General features: G+C 33.7%; 2 protein-coding genes across 6 annotated transcripts in view; one reads left to right on the forward strand and one right to left on the reverse strand.

Moving 5' to 3' along the window:
- LOC111057950 overlaps positions 1-20,311 on the reverse strand; it is a 45,277-nt gene extending 24,966 nt beyond the window's left edge. The window contains exon 1 of one of the 2 annotated variants that reach the window (XM_039430912.1): positions 20,037-20,311. In XM_039430912.1, coding sequence (XP_039286846.1) covers positions 20,037-20,073 — 37 coding nt within the window. In that variant the 5' untranslated portion in view covers positions 20,074-20,311. Of the gene's footprint in view, positions 1-20,023 lie in introns of both variants that reach the window. The other variant, XM_039430913.1, reaches the window with a different exon arrangement.
- The window catches only part of LOC111053387 (bestrophin-4), a 96,944-nt gene that overhangs the window by 47,140 nt on the left and 27,702 nt on the right, over positions 1-22,102 (forward strand). Inside the window, exons 1-5 of one of the 4 annotated variants that reach the window (XM_039430903.1) lie at positions 1,722-1,977; positions 2,839-2,949; positions 13,299-13,470; positions 17,621-17,750; positions 21,658-21,896. In XM_039430903.1, coding sequence (XP_039286837.1) covers positions 1,901-1,977; positions 2,839-2,949; positions 13,299-13,470; positions 17,621-17,750; positions 21,658-21,896 — 729 coding nt within the window. In that variant the 5' untranslated portion in view covers positions 1,722-1,900. Of the gene's footprint in view, positions 1-1,720; positions 1,978-2,838; positions 2,950-13,298; positions 13,471-17,620; positions 17,751-21,657; positions 21,897-22,102 lie in introns of those variants that run through there. The other 3 variants (XM_039430905.1, XM_039430904.1, XM_039430906.1) reach the window with 3 other exon arrangements.

Genomic DNA, 22,102 nt, shown 5'->3' on the forward strand with positions numbered 1-22,102 from the left:
TTTTTGTATTTTGAACGTGTAGCTTGTTAAGCAATAGCTCATTTTTCTAGTCTTTTCAAAACTTCATGTAGGTCCTTTTTGACAAAAAGCGGTGGTTTTAATTTTATTCATCATTATATTTTCACATCATTCTACTGTACTCATTTCATGAGTATTTATGCTACTTCTGGTTATCTTCATACTAATTGCAAACAAATCTATCAACTTAGTGACAGTCCAAACGTGAACAATGTCAATCTGTCGCCTAAATTTTGAAACACGTGCCGAACCCAACCCGAAACCATGTACATTTTCGGGTGACGCGAATTATTAGAAATCTATTGAACCTATTTCAATAACTCATAGACTCAAAACGTATTCTGTAGGCCTAATCCATTTCTTGTATTAACTCGAGATCATCGAACATTGATTGCTGTTCAAAATCAGTCAATTCCTGAATTGAGAGGTGTTGGTTGCTCATCTTGCTGAAACTTATAATAAAACTACTTACAATAAATTATGAAACTAGAACTGAAATAAAAACTACTTTCTCACTAACTATTTTCTGAAAACATCAATTTTCGATAAAGTTATTCAATTTACTAAAAATAACTTTCAGTTGAGTTATTTTTGGTCATTTTTGGTGAATTGTAAAACTTAAACAAAAATTGATATTTTCAAAATGCTTTTGTTTTATTCAATCAACAATACCATGAAGAATCTATCCTCTAAATCTCATGGATCCATCTCTCACCGAATTTAAAATGTTCTGTCCCAAAAATTAAAACTTCAGACGCTCATATCTCAAAAAGTAATGCTCGGTAAAAAGGGTTTCCTGAGAAAACTGTATCATTTTGATAGCTTGATGATATACAAATCGAGAAACTCTAAAAATATCACCAGTAGTAAGTTTATTTTTAGCTTTCGCACAGCCTTAAGAGAGGAAGAGAGAGTGAGAGAGAGACATATAATAACAACTTTACATAATAGTTTCTATTCAATCTATTACGAGTAGTTTCATAGAGAACTCATTAGAGTTTATGAAGAATAATTCATAAACTATAATGAATTCTCAATTATTATCAGAAGAATATCAAACTTGTGTAACGTGTGTTCTAGATTTGCATTGAAATTCAATTGCTTTACCCCACTCACTCGTTTGCTATAGATATTATCTTATAAATAAGAACGTCAATCCACAAAATGACATTGAACATACTTTCCAAATTCAAGAATTTAGTCTTAAATTAAAATTGTGTAGAACTTTGGATAGATTTGAACTACTAAACAATAAAATATCACCAATCTAAGTTTCAATAGGGAGTGGTAAAACTATTGATTAGTTGGGCTTCTCTTAACCGATAAAACTGTTGCCATCATTTGACAGGTTGATAAATTCAGAAATATGACAATGTTTTTATCACGTTAAAGACAAATCAAGGCCAAATTTTGAGTAATCGTCTGCCTTCGGTTGGGAAATTTCTGGATAAAAAGTATCATTTTGATGATGAATAGGTTGGAAAAACAGTAGTGTTACGTGAATAAACCGAGTAGTGTTGTGTTGTCATTGACAGCATTTCAAGTGTACCCAATAAATTTGAAAGAATCGTATTTCTGTCGTTATCTGTCTGTTATCGGTAATTTGTGTTTTGCACTCAGTCCTACCAATTAGAGCTGTAAGGAAATACTTTGGCTCAAATTCGTTGTGAGAATTTTCCGTTTGTTATACTTGTAGAGAAAATTATATCGTGTCGTTTTCAGGTCATAAATTTCAATTGGATTTAACGATGTAGTCGTTAACTACATGTCTAGCACAAAGTTGAGCTTCTTCCAGTTCAAGTTTTACATGTTCGGATGATATGAGGTGGCTCTAACCTTACTTTTTCTCTGATTAGAAGCAAACAATTCGCGTGGTTTTGCCATGGCAAAGCCGGCCGTTGAAGTTGTGGGAGAATATCCAAAGAACGCCGCCAACATTGAAGATGGCTGCTTGATGAGGTGATGTATCCAGATCACATTTGTGGTTATTATACTGATCATTTCCATTTTTATGTACACTCTATACTTGGTGTTGTGTAAGCCATATTGTTTTTTTGTTTTCATCCCTCTTCTACACAGATTCTTCTGCACGTGTTGCTCTATTGAACTTGAAGATTTCATTAAAATAAAATTTGTGATTTCTGTTCATATTGACTGTTCCTTCTCTTTCAACAAATGTAATTTTCCAAGTTATTATGAATAATTCTAGAACTACCTTGAAGCTACAGTGGATGTTACCTTATCATAATACCTTGTTGAATTCTAGCTTTCTAATTGTCATTAGTTCAATCTGTAATTTGCACCACAATCATTCTTGTATTTTGCAGTAGTTTTCAGTTTACGTACAATAAGATCCAATTTCATAGATTTCTATTCGAGGTGGTATGAAATTCCCTAGTTGTATTATCAAGTGATATTCACTACTTATACTACTAGACCATATAAGTACTGGTAGGCCTATCAAAGGGTCTTCACTGGATGTATTGTTACGACTATGTTTTGGGTTAGACTCTCACCCACTATGTTATTGAATTTGTTTTTCTTTTTCAGAACAACCGAATTCACCTCTTTCCTTTCGAAAACATTGTTTTCTAAAATCTGTCACTTACTTCTTCTTCTTTCGATATATGATTGTTTCTGTAATTATTGTTTAACTAAGGTTTGTGCGTATGCTGTATGTTATGTGATAGGAGGTGATAAATTGAAACTGACAATTACTTATCCCACCTGTAAATTCCATTTTTGTAGCATCCATATGCTACGTTTTTGTGATCTGAAAAGAAATATTTGATCCTAATCCGGTTGTTTTTCTTGTTCCAGATGGCGTGGAAGTGTATACAAACTAATATGGCGGGAGATGCTAGCTTATTTAGCCATGTACTTCGCAATTAGCTTTATATATAGATATGCACTCACCGACACACAACAAAGGTAAGCAAAATAAGCTTGAAAAATGATTCATTCTGTTTTATTTTAGAATTTCTTAACTATTAGATCATCGACTTCTAAAACTCATTCAACTTTCTGCTGTGGAAGTACAACAGGAATTATTGAGAAAAACAAAACCGTGAAATTGTTGCATGCAATTTTCCATTCAATTCAATGTTAATGGAGTTTGCAAGTCGTGAAAAACGACTTTGAAAACACGTTGCACGTTTGCTGTCAGATAAAATCATTTCTATACGATCAGTTTTCCTACAATCATCGACGAAAAACGTGTACAATTTAATATGAACTTCAAGGACAGGAAAATAATTTTCAGACTTAAACAAGGTTGACTTCATGATTAAAACAATGAATTCTGACAGATCAGAGATAAAGTGGACATAAGACGATCTACGAATAATATTTTATTGCTTAGTCTCTTTAGCTCTATCAATTTTACATCTTTTATATTGAAAATTATGATTATTTATGAGTAAAAACATTTACATATGTTCAAGAACATATTAATCATACAAGCATAATCATTGATCATTATATCCATCAGGTTGGACTAAACTGAGAGTCTTCTATTCTCTATCAGAGAACTTGAAGCTTTCCTCTGTAGAAGAAACTCAGGAGTTTTTGACGCCAAAAGGAGCTCGAATGTTGGAATTACCCAAGATTCACCATTCATAACGCTTTGCCTTGCGTCAAAACTCCTCTTGGACAAACCCCTTTAGAAATAATGTATTTTGAAGCATTGGTTTCCAATATTGTAATCAGAGTTAACGTAATTTATTCTAACAATTTCTCAATAATATTCCCTCATTCCGCAGAATCAAACCTAGGCTCTGATATACTTTTTCTACAGCCTGAGCCCAACCTTTGCAGTCGCATTTTCATTCAGAAGATGAGATGTGGATCTCTTTGCTGTTTGTAAATTCACACCCATAATATTCTATTCATATTGCGATTAGGAACATCCCACTCTAAAATTAAGAAGCCTTGTTTTGCAGGAAAAAGGATTTCACACGCTACACGTGCATAGTCATAGCCACCTCTAGTAAAAGGCCCTGGCCTACGATATTGCAACGTTGCAGTGTAGGCCTAGAATCTAATACATGATTGGTGAAAAAGATCAGCTGATATTTTTTAAAATAGACTACGATATTGCAACGTCGCAGTGTAGGCCTGGAATCTAATACATGATTAGTGAAAAATATTTTAAAAAATATCAGCTGATCTTTTTCATCAATATTAGATTCTAGGCCTACACTTCGACGTTGCAATATCGTAGGCCAGGGTCTTGTATTAGAGGTGGCTATGGCATAGTCCTATAGTCTGATAGTATTATTTCAACATGTCCACTTTCTATCCATAAGCTATTCATAAACAAAGCGACTTAGATCATCCGCTTTAGTTCATCTATTTCAAAAATGTTCATTATTGTCAAAAAAGTTCAATCTAATGAAAAATGTTCTTATTCCATCTGGATTGAAATTCTTATTTCTACACCCACTTAGAATCGATCAATCACTATCAATAGTTGTTCATCTTATATCAATGAAAAATGTTCTTATTCCATCTGGATTGAAATGTTCATATCTTTACCCACCAACTCATTTCTTCATCTAACTACTTGTTACTACTTCAATATTATTGTCAATTAGAAACAAAGAGCAGCTCAACAACCTGAATCCACTATCAATAGTTGTTCATCTTATATCAATGAAAAATGTTCTTATTCCATCTGGATTGTAATTTTCATATCTTTACCCACCAACTCATTAATTCTTCATCTAACTACTTTTTACTACTTCAATATTATTGTCAATTGGAAACAAAAAGCAGCTCAACAAACTGAATCCACTATCAATAGTTGTTCATCTTATAGCAATGAAAAATGTTCTAATTCAATCTAGATTGAAATGTTCATATCTTTACCCACCATCTCATTTCTTCATCTAACTACTTTTTACTACTTCAATATTATTGTCAATTGGAAACAAAAAGCAGCTCAACAACCTGAATCCACTATCAATAGTTGTTCATCTTATATCAATGAGAAATGTTCTAATTCCATCTGGATTGAAATGTTCATATCTTTACCCACCAACTCATTTCTTCATCTAACTACTTGTTACTACTTCAATATTATTGTCAATTAGAAACAAAGAGCAGCTCAACAACCTGAATCCACTATGAATAGTTGTTCATCTTATATCAATGAGAAATATTCTAATTCCATCTGGATTGAAATGTTCATATCTTTACCCAACAACTCATTTCTTCATCTAACTACTTGTTACTACTTCAATATTATTGTCAATTAGAAACAAGAGCAGCTCAACAACCTGAATCCACTATGAATAGTTGTTCATCTTATATCAATGAGAAATATTCTAATTCCATCTGGATTGAAATGTTCATATCTTTACCCAACAACTCATTTCTTCATCTAACTACTTGTTACTACTTCAATATTATTGTCAATTAGAAACAAAGAGCAGCTCAACAACCTGAATCCACTATGAATAGTTGTTCATCTTATATCAATGAGAAATATTCTAATTCCATCTGGATTGAAATGTTCATATCTTTACCCAACAACTCATTTCTTCATCTAACTACTTGTTACTACTTCAATATTATTGTCAATTAGAAACAAAGAGCAGCTCAACAACCTGAATCCACTATGAATAGTTGTTCATCTTATATCAATGAGAAATATTCTAATTCCATCTGGATTGAAATGTTCATATCTTTACCCAACAACTCATTTCTTCATCTAACTACTTGTTACTACTTCAATATTATTGTCAATTAGAAACAAAGAGCAGCTCAACAACCTGAATCCACTATGAATAGTTGTTCATCTTATATCAATGAGAAATATTCTAATTCCATCTGGATTGAAATGTTCATATCTTTACCCAACAACTCATTTCTTCATCTAACTACTTGTTACTACTTCAATATTATTGTCAATTAGAAACAAAGAGCAGCTCAACAACCTGAATCCACTATGAATAGTTGTTCATCTTATATCAATGAGAAATATTCTAATTCCATCTGGATTGAAATGTTCATATCTTTACCCACCAACTCATTTCTTCATCTAACTACTTGTTACTACTTCAGTATTATTGTCAATTGGAAACAAAAAGCAGCTCAACAACCTGAATCCACTATCAATAGTTGTTCATCTTATATCAATGAAAAATGTTCTTATTATCTAATTCCATCTGGATTGAAATGTTCATATCTTTACCCACCAACTCATTTCTTCATCTAACTACTTGTTACTACTTCAATATTATTGTCAATTAGAAACAAAGAGCAGCTCAACAACCTGAATCCAGGTGTATCCACCGCAGTATTTTTTGGATACAGTGACAGACGCGTACCTTATCGCGTCAACGCATTTGAATGGCTGGCAATTAACAATGCGGGCAGTTGACAGGCGAAGAGTCTGATGACTAATGGTGAACCGGAGTGAAGCAGCAAGGTAAGGTCACCGTCGCCGGTCGGATGCTGATTGCTGATAGTGACAGTCCTATCATCTCTGACACTGACTGCTGACTGCTGACTCGTTCGTTTCCTGATCGGACGTCCCAGACTAACTGGAGTCTCCGAACGTCCTTGCAACACTTTTCTCTCTCTCGTTTCTCCTCTCTCTCACACCCGTTGATTGAGAGCTATCTATGCTCTTTACTCTTGATAGCCTTTCTATTTTCTCTCTGTCGCCCGGGCCAACGCCTTCTGCTTCCTACGGTCTTTTATCTTCCGGTTCACTCACTTCCTATTCGCTTAATTTGTGTGTTGATTCTTTTACTGCCCGAAATGTGTCACAGTAACTGCTAAAATTAACCTATACATTATGAATAAATAACAAACTAGTACTTAGGTATTAAGAACACTTACAAAAATAATATTCTCATCAAATCATAAAATCAATTTTTCAATTTATAATTGAGGTACCATATACTAACAAAACCATATTAAACAATTTCAACACCCTCCACCTATAAAATAATGAGGTTTCAGAGCTATGATCAATTGATCACACTTTTCTCACCGCAGGACATACAATACACCACCCCAGGGTGGCAATAGTAATTCAACAATTCCCCAGTTAATCTACTGTACTGAAAAGAAAACTTATCTGAATGTTTGCTGAATAATGCAAGCATTCAAGAAACGAGGGCAGTTGTTTAAGAGTCAGAACACCAATTGCCCTTGTGGAAATTGATGAAAAACAGAAAAATCCCCCAAAATATAAACATCTGGAACATTTGAGCTCCGCTCAAAACAATATTGTAGTTTTCTAAAGAGGAGTGAGTTTGCAAGTGACCTTCTAATAAAAATATCGACTGAAATCTGATTCGCGCTCTTGTGTAGCCTACTGGAAAAGAGATCCTATAAGTAAGGTACTAGAATTTTCATGATATGGGAAGACGCAATGAAATTTTGTGGGCTCATCTATGATTCACTTTTAAATTTTTTTTTTTAAATTGAGTACCAAATTGAATCTGTATTGATCAATTCGTTGCTGAGAAGGTTATGTTGAAAAATGTGAAAACACATCGTTTTAAATTTTGAAAAAGACTAATTTTCTTTTTCTGACGCAATAATTTACGTAAATTCCTCTAATTCCCTCAACAACTCATTTCTTCATCTAACTACTTGTTACTACTTCATATTATTGTCAATTAGAAACAAAGAGCAGCTCAACAACCTGAATCCACTATGAATAGTTGTTCATCTTATATCAATGAGAAATATTCTAATTCCATCTGGATTGAAATGTTCATATCTTTACCCAACAACTCATTTCTTCATCTAACTACTTGTTACTACTTCAATATTATTGTCAATTAGAAACAAAGAGCAGCTCAACAACCTGAATCCACTATGAATAGTTGTTCATCTTATATCAATGAGAAATATTCTAATTCCATCTGGATTGAAATGTTCATATCTTTACCCAACAACTCATTTCTTCATCTAACTACTTGTTACTACTTCAATATTATTGTCAATTAGAAACAAAGAGCAGCTCAACAACCTGAATCCAGGTGTATCCACCGCAGTATTTTTTGGATACAGTGACAGACGCGTACCTTATCGCGTCAACGCATTTGAATGGCTGGCAATTAACAATGCGGTCAGCTGACAGGCGAAGAGTCTGATGACTAATGGTGAACCGGAGTGAAGCAGCAAGGTAAGGTCACCGTCGCCGGTCGGATGCTGATTGCTGATAGTGACAGTCCTATCATCTCTGACACTGACTGCTGACTGCTGACTCGTTCGTTTCCTGATCGGACGTCCCAGACTAACTGGAGTCTCCGAACGTCCTTGCAACACTTTTCTCTCTCTCGTTTCTCCTCTCTCTCACACCCGTTGATTGAGAGCTATCTATGCTCTTTACTCTTGATAGCCTTTCTATTTTCTCTCTGTCGCCCGGGCCAACGCCTTCTGCTTCCTACGGTCTTTTATTTTCCGGTTCACTCACTTCCTATTCGCTTAATTTGTGTGTTGATTCTTTTACTGCCCGAAATGTGTCACAGTAACTGCTAAAATTAACCTATACATTATGAATAAATAACAAACTAGTACTTAGGTATTAAGAACACTTACAATATTCTCATCAAATCATAAAATCAATTTTTCAATTTATAATTGAGGTACCATATACTAACAAAACCATATTAAACAATTTCAACACCCTCCACCTATAAAATAATGAGGTTTCACAGCTATGATCAATTGATCACACTTTACTCACCGCAGGACATACAATACACCACCCCAGGGTGGCAATAGTAATAGTAATTCAACAATTCCCCAGTTAATGTACTGTACTGAAAAGAAAACTTATATGAATGTTTGCTGAATAATGCAAGCATTCAAGAAACGAGGGGAGTTGTTTAAGAGTCAGAACACCAATTGCCCTTGTGGAAATTGATGAAAAACAGAAAAATCCCCCAAAATATAAACATCTGGAACATTTAAGCTCCGCTCAAAACAATATTGTAGTTTTCTAAAGAGGAGTGAGTTTGCAAGTGACCTTCTAATAAAAATATCGACTGAAATCTGAGTCGCGCTCTTGTGTAGCCTACTGGAAAAGAGATCCTATAAGTAAGGTACCTACTAGAATTTTCATGATATGGGAAGACGCAATGAAATTTTGTGGGCTTATCTATGATTCACTTTTAAATATTTTTTTTGAAATTGAGTACCAAATTGAATCTGTATTGATCAATTCGTTGCTGAGAAGGTTATGTTAAACAATGTTAAAACACATCATTTTAAAATTTGAAAAAGACAAATTTTCTTTTTCTGACGCAATAATTTTCGTTAATTCAACTAATTCCCTCAACAGCACACTTTCAAACCTAGCTGAGCTCTTGAGTTAATTTTAACGTTATTGTCCGCATATTTCTTGAAAGAACTGGGGAGCCAAACTTTTAGAAGCACTCATAAGAATCTCATCCTCAAAAATACAGAAGAAAAAAGCCAGTAGAATTGAATGACTATAATAAATATCTACTATTAAGACCTACTATATAATACAGAACCTACTATAGCTATATACTTCTATGACCTACTAATAGTTGGTGAGTTTGTATAGGGTGTTACTGTCGACACGTAGAGTGTCATTTTGATAGAGATGCAATTTAATGCTAAACTATTTAAATCATAATTCAAATTAGAAGCCTATGAAATCAGGGACGTTCTCTATAACAGAAGTCGTCTTTCGGTTTCTAAGAAAAATAATCCTCAAACAGCAACATGCACAGCCCTTGTTTACACGTGTATTCAACATATGCTAATAAACGTCTATCTACAAAAAATCAGGAAACAGGAGTTTGTTTCGGAAGTGAATAAACTATTGGCCAGGTGTGCTCCATAATAATTAGTGTTAGTAATCAATTATCAACAAGGTAGACATCAGACAAGCCTATTGGCTTCTAAAATAGTCTGATAATTGATGCAGTTGCCAATAGTCCTTCGTTATAGGCCCTTATTAAAATCGAACCACGTTCTACTAATACACGAATCAATTCATATGCTAATTTAAAGTTGGTCAGTGTTGATGTTGATCTACTACGAGTACATGTTAGCCTTGAAGCTATTCTTAGAAAGAATCTTGCACGAAATTTCTTATCAAATGACCACTTACCACAAAATAATGAACACATTAATTTAATCAGTCTTGTTTGACATGGAAGTTTTATTTCTCCTGTAATAATCAAAATCAATTCATTTCAACATCGAGTTTAACCACCTTGACTGTTATGAATAATGCGAGAAATGGACCCGGGGAAACGCAGGAAGTCGTGATGAGAAATAGAACTGGGATAATTTTGTGTACTATCATACATGTTTTATGTATAATGTATGTAAGACATGGTTTCATGTACGGTACTATCCAAGTACTTAACACGCCTAGAAATGGATTCTTCTGATGTACACTTCTACTAGGAGTTTCACGCGTTTCAAGAACTTTGGAACCAGTGAGGACCAGTTACAATAGATAACTACTAGATAAGGGAGAGAATCCACCTCACCAGAATGATATCTTGCTTCTAGAAATTGGTGCAGAATTATATTTCTGAGGCAAATTCACCCTGGAATTTGAGGAATCCTCATGATTTCGGTTATTTACACTGTTATCCAGCGAATTCCGGTGATTAGCTGAGAAGCGCAGAAAATGAATTTAGTAGAACAAGGAAAAATCGAGCTGATAGAGTGTAGAGATGTTGGAGAGGTATGCACCGCTTGAAAAGTAATATTCCGTATTGTTGTTCAAGATTGATGATCTGTCCCCTGTTCCATGAAATCATTTAAGATTCATGTAACAAATGATGGATGAAAATGTCCACTTATCCAGATTCCCTGGAATTCAAAATTTATCCGCTCTAATTGAGACTCCCTTAAAGCTGCTTATATCTTGGAATTCTACATTCGTGTTGATCTGTTATTATTCATAATTGCTGAAATGTAATTACTACAAGTCTGCAATAATAATAATTGTGAGCAGCGTTTGAAACCAATGGTAATTATCATTTGTGGCGTAAACCAGTTAGTTGCTAATTTTCCAGTCAAAACCTTATTCATTATGCAATTATTTGTTGTCGATTGTTGTTGTGCATGTCCTGGTGGTTATTTTACAAGCAAATCTTGAACGAGATGTACTTATTCCAGAGAAGTTTGTGTTCCATTTTTATCTCACTTCAGATTTGAGTAGAATTCTTCTCATGAAGAATACACGCCTATTTCGTTAGATATTGTTACAGCATTTGATGGGGATGCGAGGAACTTGTTTCTAGTAATTGCAACATTGCAACATCACTGCTAACTTTCTTCACAAAAATGAAACTCATACTCTAAATCACCAGGCGACAATCATTTCGCATATATTTTACTGTCTATACAACCAAAATTAAATCTATAAAATAATCCCAATATTCTTGATTGAATTAATTCCTGATGTAAAATTTTCATCTTCAATAATAACTGTACAGTATTTCTATAACTTGAATACACCACCAAGACGCTCTACAGTTGTAGCAATATATTTTACCGATAAGGAATACAATAGAAGACGCTACAGAAAATCTTCCATTCAACTGTTAAAAGTCTATAATTTTTATTCATTTTCGGCAAATCATGCTTTCAGGTTTGGAATACGTTTTTCTTGAAAATCTTACCACTTAAAACTTCTTGGAAACTACAGTGCATGAAGATTCTAGGGATATCACTAAAGTATCGATACCTGCCAATTCGAAGCAGAGTTCAGTTCTTGAGCTGGATTAGTCTATACAAAGTTTCAGAGAGTAGTAGCTGCTGCTTCCTCATTTCTGATGCAACAGAGATTTATTAGTGAGCTGGTTTGTGATGTGTTCTTGTCTGGAGTGTTGAGTGACTTGTTGAGGCGGAGCAAAGTAGGTTTGTAGTCTTTACGACGAGGCTGGCTGGCTCAATTCGCTTTACTGTTAGTTTCATAAATTATGCAGCAGTCTGTTCATTGAGCTGCCTTTTCATTCATCCGTGTTGTTGGGTCTCTGAAAAGTTGCTCTGATTTGTAGGAATCGAAAAGTTTTCCACAAGTAGGTTCTTGGTATTGGGACCAATTGAAAATTCATCACAAAACCATTAACTAAGGAGGTTGATGTTTCCCAAAACTCTTCTTTTGCTGTAGTGCTGTCTCCAAATCATTTTTGCTATAATGCCAACTCAAGTTTAGTGATAGATAATGTGATGAAAGATGATAGAGTAAATTCTATCCAGAATGAGAATCGAACCCCTGACTGTTACAGCGATAGCAGACTGAAGTTGTGAGCTACACCATACAGTACTATAATAGGCTGGGATACCTATAAGAACCCGTTTTCGAAGTTTGTTCTTTTTGAAACACATTTTTTCTTTAGAGATGATAAGGGTATTTAGATTTTGAAAAAAATAGTTAGTAAAAACTCAAACTAATTAGTTAAAAATTAGAAGAAGGTTTTTCAGATCTTGAAGAAATTAATTATTAGTAAAAACTTTGGAACATATAATAATATATATGACAAATTTTGAAACGTTCCCACAGAAACCCGAAAACTACAGAAAATTATCATTTTAAAAAATATGAATTGAAATTTCTCAATTTTAATTGAATTCTCTCAATTTATCAATGTAAATATAAACTTCTCATTTTTAGATGAAAATTTTAGCCTAATTGTAAAGAATTTGTGTGCCTTTTTCACTTGAACTAACTTCAAAAATGAAATTGAATTTATTTATGGATTCAATAGAACTAAAATGATCATCAGATAAGAAATTAATAAATTGGTTGATTGTTGAATTCCTATCATTGGGATGAGCTGTGCAACTCTGTGATTCAATAAAGATAAGAACATAGACATACAAAAGGATCTCTTATTATCCACTTAACATTACGATGTATTATGGTTATTGCAATAATTGACAAGTTCCATGTTTTTAAATAATTATCATAATTATAATTAGTAGTAATAGCATGAGATAAATGCATTACTGGAAATTATCTAAACGTTTTACAACTTCCATATCTTCAATTTCCCAACCCCTATGTTTTGTCTTTTCGTTGAAAAACAACGTTGCTTTTCATGCTTGAATGATTTTTTAAATATTTCCCATTAGAAAATCCCAATCATTTCTACTTGTTAATCCTGATGACTATTTTGATGATGATTGAATTTTTTTTCCTCTTCATTCATAATTATTTCGATGATGATGAAATTATACTGCTCTTTTCATTCATGAATTTCTTGTCATGTGAGGTAATTTTCATTGATATATTTGCAATCTTTGCCTGTTTGCAGGACGTTCGAAGTATGGCGAGTGTACTTCACAAAGACTAGTGAAAATGTGCCAATCACGTTCATCCTGGGTTTCTACGTGACGCTGGTGGTGAAGCGTTGGTGGGAGCAGTACAGACTGTTACCCTGGCCTGACACGCTGGCTCTCTTTGTCAGCGCCGCCATACCCGGAGTGGTGAGTTTATATCTTCTTCATCCAACTGATTTTTCAGGATTATGATTATTTCTTCTGGTTTTTTGTATAATACTTTTAATTGGAGAGAACATTACTTGTTGCCTGCCACAAGAATTTAATTATATTCTTTCTTATTGAAAAAAATCAAAAGCTACTTACCATGTCCATTGACAGTAAGCTCTCGATTTCCTTGTATTTTTAAGGGAAAACTGCCATAGCCTACGATTATACGTTTTTACCATAAATTGTCATTGACAGGGTGCTTTCAATCACATTTTTATCACATTACCTGGAATAGGAATGGCACAGCTTCATCATAAACTTGAATGAAAACATTTGATATTATCAAAACCACTGATTTATTAAAACAATTCCAGATACTAGTTCCTGTTGTTACGCCATTATCAATCTCTAGTAAACTGGAATCTCAAAAATTGAAAGCTTCCTCCATCCATTCCCTACTTGTCATCATCTCCCTCTGATCTCAAATGCACTAACTATTCAACCATCATTACTTTCCTAATAGTTTTCAAAAATATATTAAAGTCCAATAGTTCAGGATGATTTTCTGTGTTTTTGTGAAGGGGATGTTCTGGTGGAATTCCATATTGTATGATTGAAAACGAATTTATATCGTCAAAACCACTGATTCATGAAAACAATTCGAGATAATAATCTCGGTTGTTATACCAAAATTCATTTGGAAAAATCAAAATCGTTTATCCTTCATAAAAATAAGTTCACAATACAGTACTGTAAACTGGTTTAATATAATGATTTCCATAACATATAATTTAGTAATTATGAGAAGAAAAAAATCCCTGCAGATGTTAAAAACCTGAGCGCAGAAATGAGTAGCTATGAATTATTATTATAATCCTAATAAAACAATAGCATGATGTTATCAACACATCATGGATATACAAAAATAATATTAATACCATTATCAAACTCTAGTACACTGAACGCTTAAACATTATATTCATAACACAAGTCCTATTTACTTGAAAAAGGCTCAATCGAAATCCAAACACATCTTTGGTTTCTCTTCGTCCTGAACGAAGAATTTCACGTTTAATTCTCAAAATTGAATCAGCTTATTAAATGCATCAAGTTTAATCAGTAAGCCAGGATTTTTAAATCCCCCTCCCCCCGCGGTTGACCAAAAATTTTGGGCCTTCTTTAGACTTCAAATATAGTGGAATTAAATGAGGGGTGTCTCAAAAATTCTTTGAATTTCTCAATCGCAAAATTTCTTTAAATTCTTTGAATTTTTGGGTCTCATGGTCACAGAATACAATCGTATTCTGTGTCATGATGGTGAGGAAACCTTCGCTACGCTACTGAGTTTGATAAACATCCTTATACAGTAACAACACAGTACAGGCTTCAGAATAGCATCCATTACTACTCAGGCTTTTTATTGTAGTTGCCAGATTTTGAGATAACGCAGCAGGCTTAATTAAACCGGTTAGATACTTTTTTATTTTTCTAGGAGGCTATCTTCCAATCTAGAACTAGTATTTGACGCAAGAAAAATAATTAATCGAACACTTTTCGTGTAGATGAATAGTTTTTGATCACTTTTCAGGTTTTATTAAGACTTAGTTTGAATTCGCTTAGTGTATTTATTAGTCTAGACTCTATAATGAATAAATTAAGACTTATTAACGGACAATCTGGAACCAAATATTATTGAATTGTTGACGAATAAATTTGAACATTTTCTGTCTATTACTTGATGAAAGATCTGAGAAAACGCAAAAAAAAAACGCTAATTTTGGGCGTATCTTTGGCGTTATTTCAAATTCCTTCTAACACAACATTATTACACCCCAGCTGAGCTTCTGTAGTAAATTTGAACATTTTCTGTTCATTTGTTCTCAATAAAGCTAAGAAAGCGCAAAAAACGCTGGAAAAACGCAGATTTTGGGCGTATCTTTGGCGTTATTTCAAATTCCTTCTAACACAACATTATTACACCCTAGCTTATCTTCTGTACTAAATTTGAACAATTTCTGTTCATTTGTTCTCGATAAATCTGAGAAAAGCATAAAACGCTGGAAAAACGCTAATTTTGGGCGTATCTTTGACGTTATTGCTAATACCTCCTAACACAACATTATTACACCCTAGCTGAGCTTCTCTACTAAATTTGAACATTTTCTGTTCATTTGTTCTCGATAAAGCTGAGAAAACGCTGGAAAAACGCAGATTTTGGGCGTATCTTTGGAAATTTTTCTAAATCCGTTCTTAGTGCGCCTCTAAAGGGTCAACTGAACATACCTACCAAATTTGAACGTTGTTGGTCCGGTAGATTTTTAGTTCTGCGAGTGATTGAGTGATAGATACTGAATGAAAGAATAATTCTTATCAGAATGAAGTAAAATTGTATTTGAAGAATTCTTAATTTTCAATAATTTTCTCCCAGCATTATATCTCAGAAAAATTAGGAATTTTTTTAGAACCTAAATTTTATATCCTAGTCAATTGAATTCATCCTTATATAAATTCACACAAATGTCTTGATCATTGAATCCTAATGAACGATTGAGGCCTTTAATGACCCATGTAGGTATCTTAATAGAAATCAGCTCGCACTAAATGGTCATGAATCAGTTCTTGCTTCTAGGAAATAATACAGAGTGCATTTGGCTATGAATCATAAGCCACCCGGATTCCCATTGACGTAATGACAGAGTCGAAGTGAAATTGTCAGTTACCTTACAATCTTATTAGTTAAATCAGGCTTGGGTTTATTGTATTTTTCTTGTAAGTCAACAAGAATAAAATTGGCATATAAATCGCTGTTAAAACTGGAAGGTTTAAGGTTCATCTTTCTTGAACGTTCTTGGAAGGTTGAAGGATATCTCTTGAACTTTCTTCAACAATGTTTCTAAGAAATATTTTCTAACTTGTATGAGTGAATTTCTTAGAATTACTGTACTTGATTAAACTTACATCGTTAAGCCCGAATTTCTTCCAAGTTGCTTTTGCTTTATCAAATCTTCTCAATCATTTTTCTTCAAAATGTATTTTTAATTTTGTTCGAATGAAGCCTGAAATATTATAGAAAAATTATTGGAGAGCAGTGTCTCTTTTCACCAATTACTTAGTTTAACCAATTTGTTCAGAAAAGATAGTTCCCTCTAATTCTAACAAACAATGTTTATCAAAATGAAAAAATAAAAAAAATACTAATACACGAAAAAATTAACTTAATCTATGACATAATTATCCAAGACACTTTCACGCTCTCATGCCTTTACATTTTCATCACCAATTCATTCCAAATCGTAAAATACTGAGATAACAGTAGAACACTAATAGTATTAGTCAATATAATATAATATTATAACACAAGGGATTATTCCAATCATGCTCAAATTCTGAAATGAATAATGAAACTTCTGATGATAATTGTTATCAACTGGTACATAATTATCGTGAACGATAAATATAAGCGGTTTTCAATTTCCCACCAGTTTCTGGATGATTTTTAATTTTCTGATCAGCCTATGGTGTTCTTAATGAGTCTTACTTCATTCAAGTGAACCATTCTAAAACTTGGCAGAATTGATGTACTTTATAAATATATTGATACTCAAGCATTTTGAATGAGAATTTTTGTGATTATTGTAAGAGCCTGATGTTCTTTATTCTAAGAGGTTAATGTTTGACTGTGGCGTAGCGAAGGTTATGAATTATGGAGCTAGTGAGGATTGACATAGAACTCTCCTATGTGCCCGAAAAAGAGACCCAAAAATCCAAAATAACAACCCCCCCCATCAAATTCCACTGGGTGACGCCTACAGGGAGCACAAATTATTTTTTGGTCAACCCCCTCCCTACCCCCCATTTCAAAATCATTGTTGATTGACGATGACTATTGCACAGTTATTATCCAATATTGTACATGTATTTTCGTATCTGTTCAATGGCTAATAATAACTTTTATATTATCTACTCAACGTCAATATAAGTTAGGTAGTTATTATAAAAAACTCCCAATAATTAATATAGTGTAACTGTAAGCACACAATATTCAAATTGTTAGTAATAGATGCACTTAAAAACCATTTTAGATACAACAATGCGTTTTTATCCTTGTTTTAAAATTCTTTACAATTGTATTGTGTGTTGTTTTCAGGATGAGCGGGGTCGGCTGATGAGGCGAAACATCGTGCGTTACGCCGTGTTGGCCTACGTCATCACACTCAAACACGTCAGTGTCAGGGTGAAGAAGCGCTTCCCAACACTGCAGCATGTTGTCGATGCTGGTCAGTCTCATTTTACACCTTCTTATTTCATACTCCAGCATTTTTTATTCAATTAAATAGTGTAATTCGTAAGAAATAGTCCATATATTAGGTCTGCTATCTGATACATCCATGCATTATTTTTATTGTATTACTTTATTGTTTTAGGTATCTTATCTCTGATCTCATTTAGATAGCTAGTACATGATCGAAATCAAGTTTCAAATCATAAGTGTGTCATGCCAACAAATTTATTCTTCTTGAATTGGATAAAAATAATTTTTTTGCGAGTGTTGTTTCAAGTTGAACCCCTCTTCAAAACTATTTGAAAAGCTTCTGGTTGTTCGAAATCAATCATTTCAGGGTTATAACTCCATCGATCGATATCATTTCTCACCAATACCTATCGCATCTTCATCGATGCTTCAAGAAGGAGTTATGCATGTTGGATTGTAATATTGTAAACATTATTATGAAAGCCTCATTGCAGATAATACATTCATCCTATCATATTCATCGACTAATAGATTCGGATTCATTGCCATTGCTTTTCGAAAAAAGCTTCCCGAAGTACGGGTTTCGATAGTAAACTAACATCATTTGGTGATTCTATTCTGTCGTATAACAAAAACCACTATTCGCAATTAACGTCAGTTGGAATCCAATCATTAAATCCATGGGCAATCGCTTTCTTCACGATTGTTACCGAGCTTGCTGTAAAATTGCTTTTCGTTCAATTTCAAGCTGCAGATTTTATTAGCGTTTCAAAATTCTTTCAATAAAATACAGGTGTGTAGAGAGAACAGATATAGATATTGATTGTGGCCAAATTTTGAGCTTAAACTCAACAATGGAGTTTGTGGAGTTCCTCTGGAATGAAAAATGAAAAAACTTTAGTGCATATCAGCTCAGGTACCCCATGTTATATATATGCTCAGGCTAATCGATATCATACTTTGTTATGCCTAAGTATTATTAGAAAAGTACAAAGGAACTAACTTTTCCTTATAGGGCTAGGTACTACAAAAAAGTAGAAAAATTAGAATATATTATGGTTCATGTGTTGTTAAACTATTTAATTTAACATCCTAACATTCTTCAACAAGGACAGTTTCTCTTTAGCATTGATGCATATCTCATTAGTATACGTCCAATATCGCACGTTTAAAGTGTTTGGAATACTCGCAAAACAGTTTTGAATCCTCTATGGAATCTGCAATTTTGTAGAACGAAAGTATTAGTAACTTAAAAGATAGGATGAAATGAGAATTATTATTACTAGTGTTTTTTCATCAACAACACTATGGTTACACCAATCAATTTTGAAACAAATTTCACTATTTTGAAAACTCTATCAAAAGTTACAATTTATTGAGTGAAAATGATATAAAGATTGCGTGCCTGAAATCAATTCAAAAGCAGGAGAATGGTGAATTACTGACCGTCCTTGCTATCAAACCTCTGTGTCTGTTATCTCTGGTTTCTCTCCTCTCAGTTTTTTCAGTCATAAACAAATCTCTGCCTATCAATCCACACCTTCATATCCTTTTCTTCTCTATTCGCAGCTTATCGACCCATCTTCCTTCCGCGTGAATAATTAATAATGATTTCCGTGTTATGATTTGGTCAATAATGACTGTTGTCCACACTTTTTCATTCAAGCTTTTTTTGACAATAGACATGCTTTTCGGAATCTTTCATTAATTTGCCTATTCATGGTCACAATAATTTCAATAGATTCTACCTGTCATTGCCTTGGAAATCCTAATACCCTTTGCATTTAATAATAACAGCTTAAAGACGTATTATCAATCAATCATAATCACTGTTATTTATGGATGCTTCTTATTCAATAAATTTAAGCATCTATCTGAGTGATCTTTTGTTGTGGACTGATAGTTTTTTCAATCTGATATTTTGCAAAGAATAAAAATTAATGGTTTGTGTTCTGACCTCTCAATTCCTCAATTATCATTTTATTTTTGTTGAACTAGCTCTAGCATTCCTAATTCATCCTATATCTTTCATAATTTACATGCAATGCAAATTTCGACTTCCATTCAGTCATTATAATGTACTGTAGATTCTCCAATTAACACTGGATAAATTAATTGTTAACATTTATTTTCAAAGCTATGAAGTATTTAATAGAAGGGGGTTGAATTTTTAAAACCCCTCATATTGATCTATTTTGGACAAATGTATTATTGTCACTTGGTTCCGCAGAAACCAGTTATGATAACAATTAGGTTACGCTATTGAATATCAAGCATCACTTGATATAATGTACCTACCCAATTCACTCACATTCATAATGTTGGAGACGAGAACAGTTTTCAGACATAGTCAGCAGGAATTAGTTCAGCTTGATGCTCCCAAATCACAATTTCACACCACTACTTTTCAAGGATCTACACACTTCCACCTTTGTAAAATTCAACGTGTTTGTAAACTGTGTTCGAAACCAGAGTCAGTACATAGGCTACAATACAGTTCATACATAGTCTACAATAATGCAACTCAATAATAGAAACTATACTTCATTTACATCTTACCTTCTGTGACGACCATTAGAAAGTAAACCTTTTCATGAGTTCACCTAGAGGCACTAAATAGTTGGTCTCTATCATCTTCATCTAATCTTATCAACTACCGTATCAAGCTCAATATTTCCCATTAATGTCATCGAATGAAAAATTTTACCTTCACTTATGGTCGATCTTCTTTTATCCTTAACAGTATCTTATTATTATTTATTCATTTCATTAATGCCTTTATTTTATCACTATTTCTTCCTTTTTATCAGTATACTTTGTATTAGAGATGAGAAATACCGACTTCTTCGGGTATTTTTTGAAGTAAACTTTTCCAGGAGTTTGCCTTCAAGAACTAGATAGTTTGACTCTCATTAACCTACCATCAAGCTAAAAATTTGGAATAAATGCCTTTGAATCAGAATTATATTGAGAACAACTTATTCATTTTCTGAAGATTTGTGTCCGCAGAAAATGTTGGCAACAGATGATAAGTTTTATTCTCATCCTATTTTCATCTTCCTCTACCTATCTTTTATTACACTAAACAGTAAAAATTATGTTCTTTTCAATTTTTCAGTACTTATTATTCCTACTCAGTACTACTTTATCGTCCAATCTATCAAATTGAAATTCATGTATTTGTCATAAAAGTAATTACATACAAATTAATAAAATAAATATTATTAATTACAATATGGCACTACCGGCAAAGAACAACTTGTGCGCCGTCAGTGAGTTCGACAAATTATGATAATAATAGATAATGATAGTAGAATTCTTTAGAATAAGAGTAAAAATATGAAGGAAATTCAACTTACATTATTGGAAATACTTCAGTGGCTGAGCCGCCTATTTAATCCATCCAGGCTGTAGAATATTGAAAAAGTAGAGTAACTATTCCGATTTATCAGTAAGTTTGTATTCCATTCAATTTATTTATTTAATTCATCAATACAATTAATAATCATAAAGCAATGACTGGGAGAGAGGAATATGCTAAGCCCAAAACTGTTCTTCTCCCAATTTTATAAACAGTAACGTTTCCAAAAGATTTAGGTTTCATTTCACTTTGAAGAACTTTCAAGTCCAATTTTCTGTCCAAAAACTAGACATAATTTATTGAGAAATTAATGGGATAGATAGAACGATAGATGAATAAAATGCATTTATTTTAACACTTTACAAGAAATTGAGTGTTGCGGGCGAAGTTGAGGCAATAAGAGTCCCGTCTACCCCACTCAATTTATGATTGCGGAATGTGAAGAAGGCCCTTTTTCCTTAGCACATGAGTGCAGAATGTGAAGAGTCGAGGTGCGATAGTGTTGATGCTGTGCCATGTGGATGTGTTAATGGCATGTGCAAATGTGTGTGTCTATGTATGCAACGAACAGGCTTTATGATGGACAGTGAGAAGAAGATAATGGAGATGATGGACGAGCGCTCGCCGATGGCCAAGTACTGGATGCCGCTGGTCTGGGCGACCAACATCATCAACCGTGCCCGCAAGGATGCTCTCATCTCGTCCGACCACGTCGTGCAGACTCTGCTCATGGAGTTGAGCGAGCACCGGAGGCGGCTCGGGTCCATCATCAGCTACGACACTGTCTGTGTGCCGCTCGTCTACACACAGGTACTCTACACACTGGACGCCAACCCTCAATTTGTAACAAATCAAGTTGTAACAAATCCTTCCTTCCCCTCCACCCCCTTCTGTGTCACACACCTAACGGCGGTGATCCGACGCGCCCATCTTGGTTATCAAATCCGTTCATAGTATGAATCATTCTCAAATTTTTAACTTCCGTACCCCACCGCGGGGTACAAGGGTAGAACCAT

The sequence above is a fragment of the Nilaparvata lugens genome, chromosome 6, assembly GCF_014356525.2.
Source record: "Nilaparvata lugens isolate BPH chromosome 6, ASM1435652v1, whole genome shotgun sequence".
NCBI classification, from domain to species: Eukaryota; Metazoa; Arthropoda; class Insecta; order Hemiptera; family Delphacidae; genus Nilaparvata; species Nilaparvata lugens.